The following is a 21,506-nucleotide window of genomic DNA, read 5'->3' on the forward strand; positions in this document are numbered from 1 at the left end:
CACCTTGAGAGGAAGCTGTTGCTTGATCAGCCCCAAATAAAAGCAGAAGTGAGAAAAGATCTACCAGGTCTCCTTGCTTCTTCTTAATGGCACAAGATTGCTCTTCCCATCTGGGTAATATGTACCATCAACAACAAAGCGCAACAGTACAATTTTCTTACATGGCATGTAAGAAACAAAACAGTCGTTGATTCCCAAGGTGATTACCAGCAATTTTACTTAGCAAAAAGGCACTGGCTGGATAATGTTTTACTTCAATAGTGGAAGCAGCAGGCCATATTGTGTCAAACTTTTGTAACCCAAAGTTCCCACTTAGTGGAGTTCTGTTTAAAAACATAACAACGTAATGTCAGTAGACATAAAAGCTACATGCTTCTATGTGCTGTCTCACATAAAAACATGTACCTGCAGATAATGTGATACAAAAGTAGTTAATATTGGTAAAAAAGTGAAAAAATATTTTCACTTTTGGGGAACAATCAGATTTTAAAAGGTCATTCCACACCTATCCTAGAAATGTTATCCCACTGCTTTCCAAAGAGTGCCTTCAGGTGTATAGAGATATATTTCTGTATTTACCTGGAAGAAGGAAGTAAGCTTTGGATAGCGGTGATAAATACAAGAACAATAAATGCACACACCAAGTTTGATTTGAATACTTCATCCCGCATTTGAGAATACTAGAATAAAACAAACAAACAAACAGAAGAGTATATTAGCTGTTAACCCATGCAGTACTTTCATAGAGACTGATGAATATAGGAGACTTTGGGAAAATTAGCAGGAAGATCTAGTAAATCAATAACCTGAATTTGTTTTAAAAAATTAAATACAACAAATAAATCATTTATAAGCTGGTGAAATATTTCATCCAAGAGAGCAAAATTCTGTAATTTACAATGCAAAGTTGTCTTACTTGGTTGCCTCTTTTTCAAAATTATTTACTTTAAATCCCAAGTAGATACTAAGGGCATGTGATGCTGAGTAGAATACTAAATATTTAATAGCTTATTAAAATACTTAATAACCAGAGGTACCATGGGTTTCCTCACCTGAAGACAAACACTGAAGTCAGCTACAACTCTGCATGCATGATGTCACAGAGGTGTCCCCATGCTGCCAAACTGAGACTACTCCATTTTATCTTTTACTTTTCTTACTTAAGACAAGAACACAGAATGGCACATTCTGTGACTATGTGGGATGTGGGTCATGATCTGTGTATCCTGACTTATCCAGAGGCTGTGCAGAAACTTGGCAACACGGGCATTCTCCAAGGAGATAATGAAGGTATTGTTATGTAAAAGACCATTTGAGGTGCAGTATTATTATGATTTATTGCAAAAGTATTTTTCTCTAGCATATCAAACCACTGGAAATGCTAGCAGGTCCCCCTTCTGTGGGAGTTACCAAGAAAAGGAGGAACAGATACATCTGTGAATCACGGTAGACCAGTTAAAGTGGAAATGCTACTGAAGTCCTCAGCTGGCATTTATTCAGCTAAACTCCAACTGATTACAGTAGATGAAGATTGGTCCATAGGCATATTTTTGTAAATCTCTTTATCCTATACTGATGCCACTGAATTTTCTTCACCTAATAAAGAATCCCACAGGTACCTCGGCCCAGTCATTTTCCTCATCTGCACAATAATTCCATTTTATTTAATCTCTTGTAGTTTTGAAGGAGCTAAGAGTTACACGTGCAGAATAAAAGGAGATCAGTCAAAGAGATATCAGAATCTTTCTTCAGCAATTTGGAAACAAGGAAAACTGCAGTTATAAATGCCTAGAGTGCATCATAACTGTGAAAAATTAAAACCAATTAAGAAATGTATCAGGAATATACATTGAGAGAGTTCAGCTCAGAAAGAACTGCATTTTCTAGCTAATCTACTCTTGAAGGAAGATTTTATCTATCTTAATCTATATTCACTACATGAACCTTTGGTAGGGACTTCAGGTCAGTTATAGATATTTGATCAAACAGTCTCAAGCTCCTGAAATGGGAAAAAGGCTTCTTTCTTCCCTGCTCCCACTTGTTATGAGTACAAGAGGGGGTTTATTTGCTGGTGTCCCTCATTTTGACCTCTCCTCTGCTGTGATTATACCCTGTGTCTGCTGTTGGCAGTATCATTTTGACATGATTTTTGGTAGTGCTCACAGGCAACCATTTTGCTGCTGGAAGCTCAGGGGCACTGACCCTGATTTCATGTGCAGAAAAACAACTGCATCAGTCCACTTAAATAATGGACTGGGTCTTTTTTTGGTTGCAGCATAAAAAGAACCGAAGGGAAAAAGGAAAGTACATTCCTTAAAATATAAAGTGAAATCCCAACTGTTCCTTAGGGAAATTATAGCAAACTAATTGAATGAAACACAAACATGGAATTGCCTGCTGTGTTGAGCATTATGTCAAAAGGATGAATGCTGTTGGTCTAATCTGTAACAAGGTCGTGATGAGAAATTGCTAGCATCTCTGAGGCAAGCACAAACACTAATGATAAACATAGCACTTCTGTAGCAGTCTACCCCTTAATGACTTAGAGAAGTTATTGAAGGATAGACTAAGCCTCAAGGCACTTCCATAAGTATGGGGAAGCATGTAGCTAACTATAGCTATGTAGAGTGGTAGAAAGAATCACGATGTGAACTACACTGCAATGAAAGCCTTAGCTGCAATATGTCTGCACTGGTGTGACTTGACTACGGGGTAGCGAAGGCTCACCCCCTCTTCCCATGGGGCTTGAGCCATTTGCCTGTGCTGCTGCAGGGGAACTGTTTATCTACTGCCTAGCCCAGCCAGCTAGCTGAAACTGAGCTTACATAAGAAAGGCAAAGTTTCCTCTGCCAAGTAATGCTGATTATTTCTCACCTCTCCTCTCTTTACCCAGGGCTGTTTGAAAAGGGAGTACTGGTAATATAACAGGCTTTACATGTTCACCTAGAAGACATATTTGTGCACTGGGGAGTAAGGTTTTTGGTCTTATCCTCACTGTTGATGTTTGACTCAGATAGGATTGTATTGATGAAAAGGAAGACCTTTTTTTTTTCCTTTTTTTCAGAGCAATGTTGTTTGTGCCACTAGAAAAGCTTCTGCAGTACAGGGAAGGGACAGAAGAAGATGTATCAGGAAGCCCAAGACAGGAGAAGAGATGGATGAACTCCTGAGAAGACCGAAGGGTAGACACAGGTTCAGTTGTTGACCAGTGACAGAAAAGAAGATGCTGAACAGGTACAGAATTTGCCCAGTGTTTTTTGCAGACCTTCTTGCCACTGGAAGTTTTTGGGTTGAAGAAAAGAGGTGAGGCTCATGTCTGCAAGGGTACAACAATTTTTTTCCCTACTCATTTGATTTCTATTCATCTTGCCCATCAGAAATTCTGAAACAGAGAAACTCAGATATTTAGGTTTAATCTTTGACCTAAGAAAACCTCTACTGTGAAATTCAAAGCCCTTTTGATATTTTCAGTGTGCTTACGTCACAGAAAATATGTAGACACTTCAACTCTAAGATCAGCCTCATTTATAATCCCAGTACAAATATGTAGGAAGACTTAGAATACCTTTATTCAAATCTTTACATTGGAAATTTTCCTTAACAAAAAACCCTGCCAGAATGTAAAATTCCCTGCCCTGTTACTATGTTTTATCTTGTATGAAATATCGTGTCTGATATTTCCAAGTCATTGCTATTAAGTCAGAGCATCATGATGATATCTTTTAATTACTGGAAATCATCTAAAGTAGTATCAGATTTTCCTTATGAGTGATCACATATTTGGAACCCCTTAGTGTATTTTCATGCTACTATCAGAAGTACTGTCCTGTGATTAGTCTTTTGCTCTATCTGCCTACATCATATTTATGAAAATAATCTCGAGTAAAATAGAGAGTGAATTCATCTTTAAATCAGATATCAAGTGCTAATGAGTGAAATACAAGTTAGTAGTGACTAGTCCATTTAGGTAAAGAATCTATAAAATATATTAGTCAGGGATCCTGCACAAATATTCTAAAAAATGAATTATTACAAAATTCATATGGAAATATATATGCTTCAAGGAGATAAACCATTCACTAGTGCGACTGCTACTGTTTGCTGTGGAATCTACATTTTTTCTATTACCAAGAAGGACATAAAACAGTGAGATGAGAGAGGAGTGGGAAGATATACCAACGGCTTAAACTACTGTGATATACCACTCATTTAAACCATTGTAAACCAGGAGCTGTGCTAGCTCCCATGGTAGTTTTAGGCATGCTGACTCTGGAATTTTGTTTTTAATCTTCTGAAACCTTAAAGGAAGTAAAATGGGACTTTCATTTCTAGTGTAAATCTGCTGTCTGCAATTGTTTTACAATAAGAAAGCCCCAGAGCAACCCAGACTGTTTAAACAGAAGTCCAGCATAACATTTCACGTCTATTCAAATCACCCTAAAAGATTTATGATCCCACGATATGGTAGTTCTGTTGGAATGCAGGAGGGAGAAATATAATTTAATGTTCACATGATTACTCTCTTCTCTGTGGTTTGGGGTTCAGAGCATTAATACAATTCTCATTGAACAAGGTTAACTTGTTGATCGAGATCTCAGCTATGGGTTCTGATTTTTCTGCCTACTGAGTAACTGTAAAGTCTGGGGTGAGAAGCAGTTACCGCTAAAAAGAAGAAGTATTAGGCAGATGCCAGTGCTGTCTGAAAGCATGATGGCTAAATGTGAGGGCAGAGGATTTTGCACAGAAGAAGTTACTTTACTTTGGAGCTACCTCTTACTTGAAGCTGCCACTGCTCTGAACAGAAGTGAGTGGCAGCAAATGAAAATAGCTGTGTGAGATGGGAGGCCTGTAGACATTGACTGTCTACTTGCTCAGCAACGCTGCAGGGAGCAGCTCAAGACGCTGATGTAGAAGGTCATGTAAGCAGCTGCAAAATGTCAATGAATGGCTAGAAAAAACCACCATTTTAGATGGAAAGGTTAGGGGGGCGAGCAGAGGGAAAAGGCTGCTGAAAGCTTTATGAGACCCCAGTTAAAATATGAATTTGTTCTGTTTTGTCTCCTAAATGGGAAGGAAGAAGGAAGAAAGTGATAATAATACAAGATAACATGGAGGAAATAGCTAGTTTCTGTAGGAAACCAGTTCACACATTGATTTTTTCATGACGGCTTTTAGAACAAACACTAAGGCTATTGGGATAAACCTGTAATTACAGAAACAGGCAAACAAGGAGGGAAGGGACGTTTCCCACATAGTTCCACAAGACATTAATCCTGTCTATAATGAAGAGGACACTGATTCATCTTTTCTTAATCCCTATTACCCTTGTGCATTGCCCATCCATCTCTGAGCATATTCATGGTAACCCACCACCCTGAACACAAGCAAGGAGGTTGCTGGCCAGCAACCATCCAGCTCTTCAAGGTGGATGAACCAAAGCAAATAAAGCAGTGTTGATATTTTTCAAAGCTTTACCTCTATGTAATGCTAAAAACCAGATCAATTTAGAGGACAGAAAAATGATTCAGTCCACTTTGCTGAAAGGATTTCGTGGTTCTAAGCATGAGCTTGCAGGTTGAGACTAACATTTAAGGAAAAATTGAATGAAAGCACCACTTTCCGAACATTGCAGCAGTTTTCCATTGAACATGTCATACTGAGAAGAAAATGAATCAAAACTGTTTAAAATGTTGACTTTTAAACAGGCTTTTTGACACCCAGATGCAATTAAAAGCTTTATTAATATTTAAAATGTGACCTATGTAATGTGCTGGATTAGAGCATGGTTCTTTTCCTCCCCCCTCGTTAAATTGCTGCTATATTTACCTCTTAGAAGAAGATGTTAAAAAAAGGATGCTTAAAAAAAAAGTTAACAAATTAGTTTTTACTTGAAATAAACATAGCAGTTGCCTAGAGGACATGAAATGGGTCCTATGACTAAATGAAAGAAACAGATCTATATAAATATAGATATATATTCTGAATAGAAGTGTCAGTTTATTAATATGCTAAATCACCGTTTGTGCCAAAGCAGCCTGTCATCTGACAGAACACTGCTTGTACTCAACAGCAAGTGAAACCTGGCAAGCGATTGTTGCTTTCGGAAGCAGACTTTGCTCAGTGTATGCATTTTCCAACACTGAAATGTAATCACTGCAGCATTGTAACACCTGCATCATGACACTGTCTATTATGACCTGTAGCTCAGTCCCAACTTCTGAAAACTGAAACAAAATGAAAAAGAAAAGACCAGAAAACAAACAACTCAAGCCAGAACCTACAACTTCTCGACTTCAGTGGACATTTATTACAGTTTGAGTTGCAAATAATGCAGCTACCAAGACCCAGCTACCTTATGCTCCAGGCTGGAGTCTTTAAACATCAGTGAAAAAGGCTTGATATGCTCTCTTCTCAATTTATCGCCACTCCGTAAGTCGATGGTGTGCTCTATTCTCTTGTTAATTTCCTCAGGCCCAGACTGGACATGCAAAGCTTGTGCAAGATGGTTTGGAAGCAGATTTATTGAATTTCTTGTTAGGGCAGCCAGAGTCTAGGGGAAAGCACATGCAAACAGAATAAACCTGCTGGTCCCCTTGGGTTAAAAATGCAATGTTTTAGATCATGTTGCATTGCAAACCATTACAGCATTCCATGCAATTCATTCAATGAAATTTATAGAAGTGTAAAAAAATAAGTCTGTTCCACTAAACACATACAGTACATTAAGGGGAGCACTTTAATGCCCTCTTTTATACAGGTTTGTTGCTGCCCTGCACACTAGGACAATATTCCCCTTTCCAGATTCTGCTAATTAATTATTAGAGCATGCATGAGGGGAGTACACACCAAAATCACAGCAGGGTATCTAGCTCAATGGTGTGTTTTAATGAATAAGAACAGAAGCTATAGAAAACAGAAGTCACAAAACAAGTCACAAAACCGAGTAACGATGTTTTTTCTTGATCTCAAAGTTACTGGATGTGTGTAGTTAAGGAACAGAACAGTTAAGACAGGAGTGAAGAAGGTGACATTTCTGGTTACTTCAGCATGGGTTTTCTTCTTCACTACTGGTATATTTTAGCCAGTCTAGATTACAGTTAGGCTATATGATTCAATTTAACTGTAATTCTTGTTATTATTTTAAATATTGTCTCAAATGCATAATTCCTTTGGTATTTCATTGGCTAATAGAAAGAAAAAAGAAAAATACTATTGCACAGCTTCGCAGAGAAAGCCAGCAGAGATAGTATGAAGGGTGCTTCACCTTCAGGAAAGAGTTAGACTTTGCTTTCATAAAAAGAATAACTCAATCCAGTTTTATGATATCATTTCATGACACAAACCACAGTGAAGCAGCACTTTTCCACTTGAATGAGAAAATAAACTCTACTACCTGTGATATTCCCAAGGATTAAGAAATGTTAATGGGTGGAAAGGACATAAACCTTCATACATCATAGCCTAAGACGTTTCAAAATTAGTATGGACAAGAAATACACTTCTGCTTGAGGAAAGTTGTCCCCATAGGTTCTTGCTGGAAAGATCTTCTGCTATATCTCCTACTGGGTGTTTTTGGAAACAGGAGTTTGGGATGGATTATCCCTAGGTTTCTCTGGAAAGCCAATTCTTTTGGATCATGGGATAGGTACAGCAAATGATATATGCAGATTTCCCTCGCATCCAAGTTATCGTCAGCAATTACATTCAAATAAATCTTGGAACGCGCATTAAAGCACAAAAAGGGGCTCAGGTACCCACTGTCAAACCCCAAGTGACAACTTTCTTTACAATCCTAAAAAAAGCTCATGGACTCTGTAGTCACAGATAGTATCTTGTTTTCTCATATTCCATCTTTTGATGAATAACTTAAGAGTCCAAAATAGAGGTGGAGAAGAATATCAGGATTGAAATCTTCTGTCTCTTTAAGTGAACAGCAATCTTCTTGTTTGCTTTAGCAGAAAAAAGAATTCAGTAGCAAAGATTTGGCAAACCACTCAAATGTCCCCATCTTCTGTGTAGAAAATCAATACCATCAACATTTGGGGAAAATAAGTATCAAGGAAACTTTTATCATACTAAAGTTTCAGATATGCCTGGATCCATATCTTATCCTTGGTGTTGAGGTAAATACTCTAAGCTTAGAGCCAAACCCCATAATCAACTGGATAAATACTATATTACTACACACAAAGACACTACACAATGATGCTATATTACTACACACTAAGTTTAGCTATTTCTGTCTCTTTCAAACTGAGCTATGAAGACAAGTTATTATCAATATGTGGTGGTGAAATTACACAAATGGGCCTGAAGTCACTGTTCAACAATGAGATCACATTAGATGAAGTTGTGTGCATTAATTCCTCAGAATTAATTCATATTGCTGTATCTTCACTAGAAGTGAGGATGGAGAAGTTCCCCAATATTTTAGGTGGGCACTGTGTTTTGTGTACAAAAGGAAAATAATTTCAATACATCTCAGTAGGCAACTACTTTTTGCTTCAAATTATATTTTAAAATTTGATTAATATGAAGAATTGTCTTCTTGCTGAATGTATGAAGTGGTTTACAATTGGTGGTAGATGAACATGACATAATATCAGCACTATGGCAATGGTACCAGTAGTATTGGTGCAAAAATGGACTCCGAAGTTGCACTTATTTTCAGAGGATAACAAGGAAATTCATATTCAAGTTCAGTGGAGTTCACAGGAAGATACAGTTGTGAATTCTACAACAGGCTTCTGAACTTTCCTGATGCTGGCAGTAACCATTCATTGTATAGGAATACATACAAGGTTCTGTTAGGAAAAACCCTAACCAAACTTACATCTAAGACTTAAAGACAGGATGAATTAAATCAAGCACATAATAAAACTCCAACTCAAGAGATATTATATAGAGATATTTAAAAGGTAGCTTGAATTCATTTTCACATCTTTCCTGCAAAGTTTTCATACAAGTCCAAGCATCCTGATCTCAAGAAGGGAAATTTTTAATCAGTGCCATTTAGAAAACTATAGGAAGGCTTCAGATTATTTTTTTTCATAATGCAACACCAGGTCTTGGATGGAAACAGGGAAATACAAAGTCAAATGTTTAAAGAGACAGGATAGAGATAGGATTTGGTTCAAGAGGAAGACACCTAAACGAAGGTGTCTGGGTGCTTGGAGTCTATTATTGGTAATATACACTCTGGCTACTTTCAATTGCCCTATAATACACAGCTATTGTCAGCTGACATGCCCTAGGGTATGCTGGTCAACAGTCGAGTGAGGAAATATGGCATAAGACCTATGGGAATGCCATGCACAGCTGGCCAGTGGTGGGGACCAGCTGGTGTGAGGCTGAATCAAGCTTTTACTTAGCATGTTTCAGCTAAAGAACCACAGGTAGGACTAGGCCCTTATGTTTAGAGATGTGTGAGAGATCAACACCTGGAATTGTAGGCACTGTCAGTAGGTACACAACTGCAGGCACTTTGATTTTGAATAGAATTTCATGCTGCTGTCCATACTTGTCTGTCATCTTGCCAGCCTTCAGGTATAATTCCTGTGGTAACTGATAAGATTCATTGCAGCCACCACTAAAATATGTTTGTAGACAACATAGACATTTTGATATGCTTTTTTCCTGATTCACATCATTACAGGCCCATCAGGTGCCTCCAGCACCACACACAGTGACCACATTATGCCTTCAGCTTCTTCTTTGATAAGGCTCACCGAAGAAATCACACTTCATCAGCTCTTAATTTCATCTATAGGAGGAGGCCTTCAGCCTCTTTGCATAAAATAACTTCTGTCTAACTTTCTTTGCTTTATGAAAGAAGCCCAGACATTTGTTTCAATAACAGAAGACTTCATCCATATTTGGCATGGTCTGAATTTCAGAGCAGACACTTCCATCCTTGGCTTACCTCATTAGAGCCAAGGCACATGGTGTTTAATGTGCTTTAGATGTGTGTAGCTTTTGTTAATGTCCGTGACTGCATACATAAAGTGGTTATTCTGTTTCTAACATATATCAACATATCTTCATTCACTGACTTGGGCTGCCCATAGGAAATGTGTTTGAGGTATAGAATATGGTTTGTGATGAGTTTGAGTTTGCCAAGAGAACTCACCAGGGACTTTGTCTTCTCATATTCCTCCTAACTTAACTACAGCTGAAAGTAAGACACATGTTCAGAGATGCTCAGATTTTGTTGTAACATATGTTAGGTAAATAAATCAGTTGAATGCTATTGGCAAATATTAAAAAATATGAAGTGATTCACTGGCTTGCTGCTACTTGGATTCTCAGCATCTGCTGCTTTTAGTGAACTTTTGGCTACATAGTTAATGTTATTAAATGCTTATTCTGTCCAAGATGACACACCTCTGGAAAAGCTAGTATATCCTAGTATGGTTTAAATCTACCATCTGAATTTTGAGCTGAAATACATTATTTATGAGCAGTAATGCTATTATCTCAACTTTAAAATTGAAAATTATATAATAATTGAATCGTACATTTTAAAATCTTGCCTCCACCAGAAAGCTTATTTTAAATCTGGGTAATATAAAATTATAGCTATTTCCAGCACAAAACCAAGTTCTTAAAAAAACTGTGAGAAATTATTCTAAAAATGTTTATTGCCATAAGACAAAACTCTGCTTTACAACAAACGCCTATTTCAATGATTTTCATGGGCTTTTTACTAGTTTATTGAGATGGAGTTGTTCAATAATCAAATAAAACCACTAGTCCTTTATCTCATTCCTTGTTTTTGTTAATATCAAGGTCAGGTTTAGCTGAGGAAATGATCAATGAAATGGTAGCCTACTCTGCATAGATTTTTTGGGCTACAGAAATTGGAATGTCTTAAAAGGAAAGAAGTAGAAATAGACATCAGAAGATATTCACAGCAGCATGCACCTATACCTCTATTCCTAATGAAATGAGAATATAGAAACGGGCCAACAAATACAGAGAATACTAAAAGGGAGTGTACATGCAGATACATAGATGTACAGAACATATATAAAACAGGTGTTTTATATAACAGAAAGCTATGCCATGCTCCATTTCTGTTTGAAGAGACGAAGACACCACCATGGGTTGATTGACTGTGAAGGCTTTACACTTCTGAGCAGATTTGTAAGAAGCAGAAGACAGTTGACAAAGCGAGACCTCCACATAACAACGATTGAAGTTCAACAGACACTGCAGACAAGTAGGACTAAGGATGTGCAGCAGAAGAAAGGATATATCATGTCATTAAAGATCCCTCAGTAAAATGGAAGAAAACTCCAGCTGACTTAGTTTCATAAAAACTCCTCAATCTTTCAAATGCTGTGAAGAGTGGTGTTTGAGGGCATTTTAACCTTTCTGTCTGTAATTCTCTAAGCAAGCAGATTTGACCAAGCTATTTTTATGACTGTCCAAGAATTGCTAGTTCCCAGGGTGCTAGCAATTAGCCATGCAATGCTGTTCAAAAGGATCTGATCAGGAGCAATTGTTATTATCTCATATTTCTATTGAGCTGCACTTAACCTTAGAGTGTAACTCACCTGCTTGTGAATTTTAATTTTGTCTTAGAATCTAAGTTACTAATAATTTTTACTAAAAACTAAAAATGAAGAATGGATGAGTTGTTTTCACAAAGTACTGTTTAAAGGTAGACCTTTTTCTTTCCCTTGTGTATGAATAACCTAAATTATGCTTTATTCCTCTGGCAAAACACCTATTCACTCAAGGCAATGCAGTGAAGTTATGCAATGAGATACACACTCTGATTATAATGTCCCAGCTAGTTTAGTAATGTTAGCTTTGTTTTACTTTTAATTTACTTCTTTATGGACTGGTTCAACTAAAACTAAGCTGTGTATGTAGTATTTAATTTCAGTTGGTAAAAACCTCTGGTCCACTGGCATTTCCCCAGTTTGAATATATGATTTATTTCTGCCCTGAAGTAATTTGTTTAATCCTCTGCTGTTACAGTATGTGTTAGAATAAAGGTTAAAGATGAATATGTCTCCTCTGAGGCTTCCATTATTGAAAGGCACTCAAGCATGCACTCATACTTGATTACATTAAAAGATGTTTGACTTACGTTCTGTTTTCCCACTATGTTATCAAATGGAAGTTCAGGGCTCCAAGATCCTTCAGTAAACGTTGCTCCACTGTTTCTCCTGTCGGAGGAGCTGACAGCCTCTTTCACAATATCTTCAGGCAAAGTCAACAGACTCTCCTCAGGCTGTTTAATTAAATAAGTCTCGATGTTATGTTTCCTCAAGAATTCGTTACGCTCTTTGCCATGCCCTTCTTCAACTTTATAATCCCCATTCAGGCAGTCCAGAGTGGCTTTGGAGATGTGAATTCGCCTGTGTGAGTGAAATAAGTAGTAGCAAATACTGACTGTGCTCTAATATACATAGGTAAGAAGGAGTTTATGAATTCTGTATCATTTTCAATGTGATGAAAAAAATAGGTTTTCTATAGTATATGATGACTTCTATAAAGAAAATTAAGTAGTGTATTTAACAAATATAAGCTTCATTTGGGGGAAAATACTCTTAAGACTTTACATCAATAGGATCTCACAAATGCACAATGTCCTGTCACAGGAAAATCACTTTGATATTCACACCTGATACCTCTGCTTACAGTAGTAGCTTAATGGCAGACCTTCCTGAGTAAAATACTATTCATAGTGAATTAAAATTGCCACTTATGGTGAGAGGTGACTATCTCTGTGCTGAGTTTCAACTAATATAGTTATGGAAGATTGCATTATAAAGTCCTGAGATGTGGATTTTATAATGGAAATGATAACAGTTTTAACTAGAACGTAAATCTGGCTACTGATGTAATACCCTTAAATGGACCAAGTATTAATAAATAGTTGGTAGATTAAAACTATTTTCTAGTTTCAACTTTTGTACAGCTTGCTTAAAGAAACTAAAAGTGTGTAGTGGAGAGACATCTTTCTAATTTTATGCAAATACTTTAAATTGGGAAGCTGAGATTGAAGTAGAAGTATAATCTGTCCTACTGTTGAAAATACGGCAGGACCAAACCTTTAGATGATACCTGTGATTGATATATCACGGAAAATTCATAATTAGCTTTATTTTATGCCAATTCAATACCATAGATTAATACCTAGATATACCACATGAAGACTATTACAAGATGGGTTCCTGGCAGAAGATTGTCTCTGAAATAATACTATAGGATCTTACACAGTTTCCCTCTCAGGTGTTGAGGACGCTTTATTCCTCTCAGTGAACCAGAAATAAATGCTTTTTCTCAGTGCTGCCCACTGTCTCTTTCAACTACAGCTGAACTGCCTTCCTATGCTCATTCACTCAGGGCAATCTGTCCCTGCATGACCCATGTTTAGGAGGTCCCAGGACAATATGCAACCATAGAGGGGAAGAGCCGAGCCCCCTCTTTCCTGCCCCCAGGCTGTGGATCCTCGGTGGCAGGATCCTCCCCATCCTACGCAGGCAAGTTGCTTCCCTTCCGCTGTGTGCTCAGGAAAGGGCTGTATTTCACGTTGTGGGAGCAGGAGCACTTATAACCCCAGAGCAGCTTATCTGATGACACAGGAAAGCAGTGCAGTTCTGGGAATGGGAATGATCTCAGTATTGTGGCAACCAGAGGGATTTGAATGCTGGCAGTGGGGAGAAGTAAGGAGGGGCTGAAGTGAACTTAACTGCTCTATTAAATCTCCTCTGCACACTAGGAAAGCCTGATGTAAATCATTGTTTTGAGGGACTTAGTGAATTGCTGTCACATACAGGCTTTGTTCTGTTGTCAAACTGATATACTGGAGTGGAAACAACTCTGATTCAATAGACTGCAACCCAGCCAGGCATTTTATCAACAGCAAGGTGGTACATTCTCTGGATTATTCATTAATAGCCATACTACTTGCATGAGTTAACAGCAATAAAGTTAACAAAGCAGCATGTAACCTTTTCTAGTCTGGGGCCAAGATGTGGGATAAAGCAGCTTGGAAAGAAATTTTTTTCTGCAATTTTATACGCTGGTGACATAGAGAGAGTATAGATGTTTTCAGAGCATTCAGTGTTTCATTTTCTGCTGATTCTAAGATTATTTATTGATATAAAGGTCTACTGTAGGGAATGGTGGAAGGGTACTGCATTTGCAAATACAATATAGAGCAAATACCTTTCTAACTTCCTGAAAATGACAGCTATGACAGATCCTGATGTTTGTGTAGGACGCACAGCACATGACTCAAATTTGATGACTTAAACCCTCTCTCACTCAAGATGACAACATCACTTAGATTTTTTTCCGCATAATAATATCTGCTGCTATTGCTCCAATGTTCCATGGCCAAAAATTGAATTGTTGTAGGGGATCTTTTGCTGCATCTGTCATCAATGGATGGGGGAAATGGAAAGGGACAAAGGATTCCTGCAACCACTACTGTTGCTTGAAATCTAGGATTTACAGATTCCAAACTACTGTAAGATCATGTCAGCCAGAAATAACATTCTAATTTCCAGGTGAATCAGCCACCTCAGACAAAGAAAGACTAGGCAGCTCAATGGAAAACCATATATTTTCACATACAGACAGGTTGACATAAATGTCTCAAGACATGTACTACAGCATCAAACTATTGAAAAGACTTCCTAGACAGCCTGCTGTCCATAACATCTTGTTGTTAGTGTAACAACCTATGAACATATAATTCTTCCCACACTTTGTGCATCATGAAATAAAATAAATTACAGCCTTGTGCCTCTGACAACAGCATTTTAATGCACAGGATGAGAGAATGAAGCCTGGAAAAACTCACGAATAGTCAACTTCTGAGAAATTTGGGCTCTGAGTTATAGTTGATGAAATAATGTAAGACAGTTAATCTGTTGGCAAGGTTAACAGTATACTGTGTTGGCAGTGTTTTCTGACTGTTGGGAATACACGTTGCCTTACCCAGGAATTCCACCTGACTCGAGTTTGTTTGCGATATCCACGTCCCATGACCAGACATCAAACTGCCATTTTCTCAGGCCCAACACTCCACACAGAACCGATCCTGAATGTATCCCTATTCTCATGTCGATGTCATGCTTCGTTCTTGACCTAACATATCTGTTAAACAAAACAAGAAAGAAAAAAAGACCAGAGTCATGAAAGTAGGTGCCACTTTTTTTATCTCTTTTAGGAAAAGGTACGATATAAAATACATTGTCAATTTGTTATTAAGAACAACTTAGTCTGTAAAATGAAGTGATAAATTTCTAGGTAACAAAGTACAGGTTGTGATAAAATGGCTCTAAAAGCCAGATTACCATTAAGTGCTTAATGGCACACACGGTTCAGTGGCACGTGTATTATTCCTATCAGAAAGGGAGAGATAGGGAGAGAAAAGGAAGTCAGGGCAAAAGGATTTAGTTGAACTTACTGAGTCTTTTAGCTTGGAATTACAAAGGAACATTCAAAAACATTACTGAAACTATTACCAACAAACCTGCATATACTTTTATATTTTATTGTACTTTCTGGAATAATTTGCAATATTTAAAAAAGTTACTTTATTGACTGAAATTTTCCAGAGTTACTCTTTGTCCAAAGGTGAATTATTTTTGGCAGATTTGGCCAGAACACCATTTGCTGTGTTATGATAATGGTGTCAGTCTAAAATCAGTTTCTTCCTTTGTGCGTAATGGCAAAAGACCATTTCACCTCTCAAAAGTAAACATGTGGGCATATTTGTTAACACTCTCAGAAAAGGGACTTTATCACTGCAGTGTTTTCAATTAATATGGCTATTGATTATAAAGAGAATTTTACTGTGTTAAAACAGTATTTTCCTCTTCTGTTATGAGTTACAGGTACTTTCACAGCCATAGGCTCTTTAGTAGTGTCTTAGACCAAGGACTGCTTCTTCCTCATCAGTATTGACATAGTGTAGCACATCACTGTGGGAAGTTCACAACTGAAATAATTGACCTGTACCCATTGAGATGACAAAGAGAGCACTTTTCCAGTTTTGCCTGCGTGACAACAATTATTTTTACCAGCAATACAATAGAGCTAGTGTTCATTAATATTTGAATAGCATGCTCAAGACGGGAAAGTGTGTTGCTGCTCTTGGTCTACAAACAAGGCTGCTGTTTCTCTGTAAAGGGTTCCAGTTCTACAGCCACTGAAGTCAATAGGAGTACAGCAAGATTACACAACACAGAATGCAAAGAACAAACAGCTCTGTTTCACAATTCTGAAGCTAACTACCATTGCCTCAGATGCTTCAGTCATGACTTTGGCAGACTCTAGAGGACAGAAGGGTAAACTGCTGGACATTACTGCATACTTGGCCTTTGTTGCAATGGGGCATCAATTCAACTTGTGAGAAAAAAAAAAGACAAAAGAGTTTTTAAATTAAGAGAAACAAATCATATAAAAATGTGAGGAAATGAAAATAAGAAATTCATCTTTTATTTCCCTTTCCTGCATATTCAAAACCTTGGAGAAAAGCATGCACATGTTAAGTCCCAGTGCAGTAGTTAGCATACAACAAGATCTGTTCATCATATCAGTAAGCTAACATATTTCAGATATCTAAACAGAACAGACTTTAAAAAGTTAATCATAAAATAATAACAAAGCTTTGAGAAGGGATTTGTCTGCTAAACTATCTTCTATTATAAACTGACTTTATAGTTTTAATTTACAAATATCTATATGGTTTTGCAATCCAGAGGGCTTGAAATATCAACATCAAACAACCACCTGTTTCTGGAAGATGGGATATGTAAACAACTCTTCCACACTGAATTAGTGCCTTAAATGTTGTGAGAACAGCTAAGAGAAGTGAGAACACTGCAGTTTGTAATGTGTTTTGAAGATTTTATACATATGCTACAAAAATACCTAAACTAACGCTTAATCAGTTCTGGCCTCTCACTACAAGAAAAACATTGAGGTGCTGGAGAAGGTCCAGAAAAGGGCAACAGAGCTGGTGAAGGATCTGGAGCACAAGTCTTATGAGGAACAACTGAGGGATCTGGGGTTGTTTAGTCTGGAGAAAAGGCAGCTCAGGGGGGACCTTGTTGATCTTTACAACTGCCTGAAAGGAGGTTGTAGTGAAGTGGTTCTCAGTCTCTTGTCCCAAGTAACAAGAGATAGGACAAGAGGATATGGCCTCAAGATGTGCCTGGGGTGGTTTAGATCAGATATTAGGAAAAATTTCTTCACAGAGAGGCTGGTCAAACACTGGAACAGGTTGCCCGGAGAAGTACTTGGAAGCGTTAAAAAAACATGTAGATAAGGCCCTCAGTGATATGTTTTAGTGGTGGTCTTGGCAGTCCTGGGGTAATGGTTGGACTTGATGATCTTAAAGGTCTTTTCCAACCTAGCTGATTCTATGGTTCTATGAGAACTGTCAGAGGAATTATCACACAACTCCCCACAGGATTGTTTCCCTAGTCTGCTTTTTCCCGTTGTTCAGACGAAGATAATTATTTCTTGTTTTATGTCTGATATTCTTATCTTGAAATAAAAATCTAATAGGATATAGATTAATAATTAAGCAAAAAGCTTTTCATTGAAAAATGCACATATAGTATATATTTATGTACTATTTCTCTCCATATATATAGACCAATTTAGATTTTTAAGTACTATAGTATTTAATTGCTAATAAATACTAGTATTTAATATAGGACAAATACTAGCATTAAGCAAACATCAATGGCTTTGAACTTGACAAGTCCAAATGCCAGATAGAGTAACACTGGACACATGTATAAACTGGGAGAGGACTCCTCCATCAGAGGAGGTTCAGACTTGACGTTAGGAAGCATTTCTTTACTGAGAGGGTGGTCCGACACTGGAACAGGCTTCCCAGAGAAGTATTCAACGCCCCAAGCGTGTCAATGATTAAAAGAAATGATTCTTATTCTTATAGTCTCATTTATTAATTTTAAATACTATAAATTATAGTCTTGTATTGTATTCTATATAGAAACTAACACTTGGAGAGTCCAGGTACAAATGATGGTGGAAGTGAGCAGTGCCTCCCACTGTTTCCAGAGTGTTCACTAATGATTGTTGGATTTTAACTTTTCCTCTGTCACAGAAATGTGGTGATGGGCCTGAAAAGGCTTTGGCATTCTCAATCAGCCATGTAGGACTTACGCATTGGTTCAAAACCTCACATAGCTGTGCTGTTCACACTGCTTCCTGCATAACACTGCAGACTCTACTCAAGGTCATATCCCCCTTGTCTTATCTGTTGTCTTTCACATCCTCCCAGCAACTTCTTCCTCTGTGCTGCTCAGGTGATACTTGATCTCAGCTCTTCATCTGCAGTCAGTGTGGATTTGGCTACCTGCCCTCACTGTTTGACTGAAGGCTGTTCTCTTTTTCTGTGCTCCGGTGCTGGTGCACCTGCAGGGGCCTATCTTCACATCCTCCTCTTACTTGCCCTTCACAGCAATGTTGATAGGTAGGAAACTAATTGCATGAGGGGATCTGATTGAATCGAGCCACAGGCTGTCTGAGATATATTTAAAAAGGCCCTGTCCAGAACATGAATCAAAGCATAGCAGTGATGTAGTCTCACTCCCATTGCTTCATTATTTGCAATGCAAGACTGAAAGCAAAGCTGCTGAGAACCTGTTTGTGGAGACATTAGTTTTCATTAAGCTTTTGTTGTAAGGTTTTAAATTAAATTAAGACTAAATGGTTGTAGTTTAAAAGCGATGTGATTGATTGGCATGTAAAAAAATAATGGAAATATTATTTTTCTTTAAAATTTGGAGTAATGTATGGTGAAATAGATTTTGGATTTATGCATAGAAAGGAACTTCATCATGGTCAAATCCAGCTCCCTAACAGTCAGACTACCACATACTTTAGAAGGTCTTTATATACTGCTATAAGAAAAAAATCAATTTAAAAAGTTGAAACAAGAAACCCTGGATCATCTTCATCAATATGGGTAATTCTCATTTATTCAGAAAAAAACTTCTCATAAGTACTACCATGTACCACATACTGAAAAACCCAAAAAGTGTTTGATTTGCACAAGCTCATGTGTTCCACATATTTCAGTTCTTCTATCTATTTATTTAACTGTCAGTGAAGTCTCTAATTAAAAACAATGTAATTTCTCCAACTGCTCTACAGGCTCTCTGCAAATACTTTGACAAAGCTCACACATGAACCTGCTTTACTGATGATCCATAAAGCAGCCCTGTTTAGCTCACAAGCTGTCTGATATTTTATCCAGGATGAAGCAATTGTGACTGGTGATATTCATCCCAGTCATCTCATTTCAGTCAAGTCAGTGTTAAAAACTTCGTTGATCTTAATTGGATCTTGACATTTCCTTCTGGTCATCATTCTTTGATGGGTATTTTATTCTTGTGCTGTTAATCAGAGGCTTTCCTATTTGCATATAAAAGGTGAGCCAGAAGTCAAATCTGTTTTTCAATCTTTTCTGTAGCTGCCAAAAATCTGAATGCCCTGGAATTCATACCTTGCAGGTTCAGGCATTGACACATCGGCTACATCTGTGCTGACCAGTTAAACTGTGCAAGGTTCTGCCTATGCTTTGAGATACTTAAACCTGCCCCAGAATGTTTTTATTTTCTGGTCAACTAGCTCTCTCACAACCTGCTTTCAGTGTCAGCAGTTTGCATGTGACAAATATCAGTTCCCATTGGCAATTTGGAAGCAACTGCCCAGTTTTGGAAGCAAGAAGAGTTGAGAAGAAGGGAGTTGGCCACTCTGTGCCACTCTTCCTTGGTGACAGCTAAACATTCCCTAGGGCTTTTTGATTTAGCCATTAAGACCTAGCGACTACACTCTGATGCAGATGTAGTAGGAAATTCTATGTATTCTGGTTGGAGTAAATAAGGGTCTTAGCTGACCCTGCTAAGCAGAAGATTGGACTAGTGATCTCCTGATGTCTCCCTCCAGACTGAACTGTCCTATAATTCTAAGGTTCAATTACATAGAGAACTTTTTCGTTAGACTCAGTAAGATTGTGGAATTTTCCTGAATGAACTCAAATGCTTTTTTGGTGCTGACATGAAAGAACAGTAAGTGAACTGAGGTAAGTATTCTTTTTGGTGTGATTGTGGGAACTGTGTCATGCTTGCAAAGAATGCCAGCCATTATTTTTAAAAAACTAGGAAAGAGGATGCTCTAAACTACTGAAGAGTTCAAAGAATATAGTTCAGGTTATATGACTCACAGGATGTAACACTTTGTAGATGGACTTTACACAGTACTGAATTTACAATTTAAGGTAGATATTATCTCAAGAAGCCAGTTTAAATAGCTCCAGGGTGAGTTTACCTTGGAATTAAGCTATATTCCAATGTCAGCACAAACTATTATCTGGAGAAGTTTCATATCATGACTTATCCCTAATACAACTGACTTGCTCTGAGTTCAGGCACTATAGCAACATGGACAGAGTTAAACCACTTCTGTGTTCCTGTTTCTTATGTTTATCTGTTCTGAAGGGCAGGAAACTAATATAGCACAAGGGATTACAAACAATATTGCCATAAGTCTGCTTTTTCATTTGAAAACTATGTTATAAAAAGCTATATGCCTCCTATGCCATCTTGCCAATATAGTTTTGATTGCATTTGATAGCACATTCAAAGAAAAGAGGTCTCAGAGGTACACAAACCTATTAATCTCTACCCAGTTCAATTCATTTAGATACCCAGCAGCAAAACCTGGGACAGATATACTGTCCTGATGCAGTCTGTTCATTCACAGTCAGTGGCTGAAATAGACAAGTGGAGGTGTCAATGTGATCAAATCCCAGCGTGAAACCTATTCACTCTGTGGCCTGTCTGAAAAGCATTGGCTGAACTTGTGAATATCTTGCAACACCCCTTTCCACCTCCATACAGAAGTGAATCATAGAATCATAGAATGGTTTGTGTTGGAAGGGACCTTAAAGATCATCTGGAGTTCCAACTCCCCTGCCATGGGCAGGGACATCTTCCACTAGACCAGGTTGTTTATATGAAGACAAGCAATAGTTCTGGGTTTTTGAAGCATTCCTCTGTCTTCTGTGAATCAGGGATCATTCCATCATGGGCGGAGCCTTGTGCATTATAGAAGAAATAATCCGTGCAAGGAATCCAGAACTGGATCAATTGCATTATTATATAATTAAATAATGATTTATTATTAATAGAATATGAAAGCAATTCCTGACTGTTTCATTGCCTAAGTAACTTCTTTAACAAGCATGGATCACTTCATCTTTTAATTCTTTTAATATCCAACAGATGGATTTAAAAGCAGTGGTTTGTGCTAAAGGCAGGAAACCTGCCAGGTCAGTCAGTGAGATTATCTGAAATAATCATAGTGTTCTGGGGGTGGTTTTGGTTGCTTTGGGTTTTTAAATTGTATTTATTTATTTATTTTCCCCCCTTTGGTTTGGATTGGAGTTTTTTTGTTTAGCTTTCATTCCCACTCTCCCTCCCCCCCCCCCCCCC

At 37.7% G+C, this 21,506-nt stretch overlaps 1 protein-coding gene across 1 annotated transcript in view; it reads right to left on the reverse strand.

Annotated features, from left to right (window-relative positions):
- Positions 1–207: 207 nt before the first annotated feature.
- The window catches only part of LOC104401674 (adenylate cyclase type 8-like), a gene marked incomplete at both ends in the record, with an annotated part of 59,746 nt that continues 38,447 nt past the window's right edge, over positions 208–21,506 (reverse strand). Inside the window, 5 exons of the mRNA XM_010009338.1 lie at positions 208–323; positions 580–680; positions 6,353–6,550; positions 12,101–12,371; positions 14,965–15,123. Of these exons, the coding sequence (XP_010007640.1) occupies positions 208–323; positions 580–680; positions 6,353–6,550; positions 12,101–12,371; positions 14,965–15,123 (845 nt within the window). The remainder of the gene's footprint in view (positions 324–579; positions 681–6,352; positions 6,551–12,100; positions 12,372–14,964; positions 15,124–21,506) is intronic.

This window comes from Nestor notabilis, unplaced genomic scaffold (assembly GCF_000696875.1).
Source record: "Nestor notabilis isolate BGI_N333 unplaced genomic scaffold, ASM69687v1 scaffold1322, whole genome shotgun sequence".
Taxonomy (NCBI): domain Eukaryota; kingdom Metazoa; phylum Chordata; class Aves; order Psittaciformes; family Psittacidae; genus Nestor; species Nestor notabilis.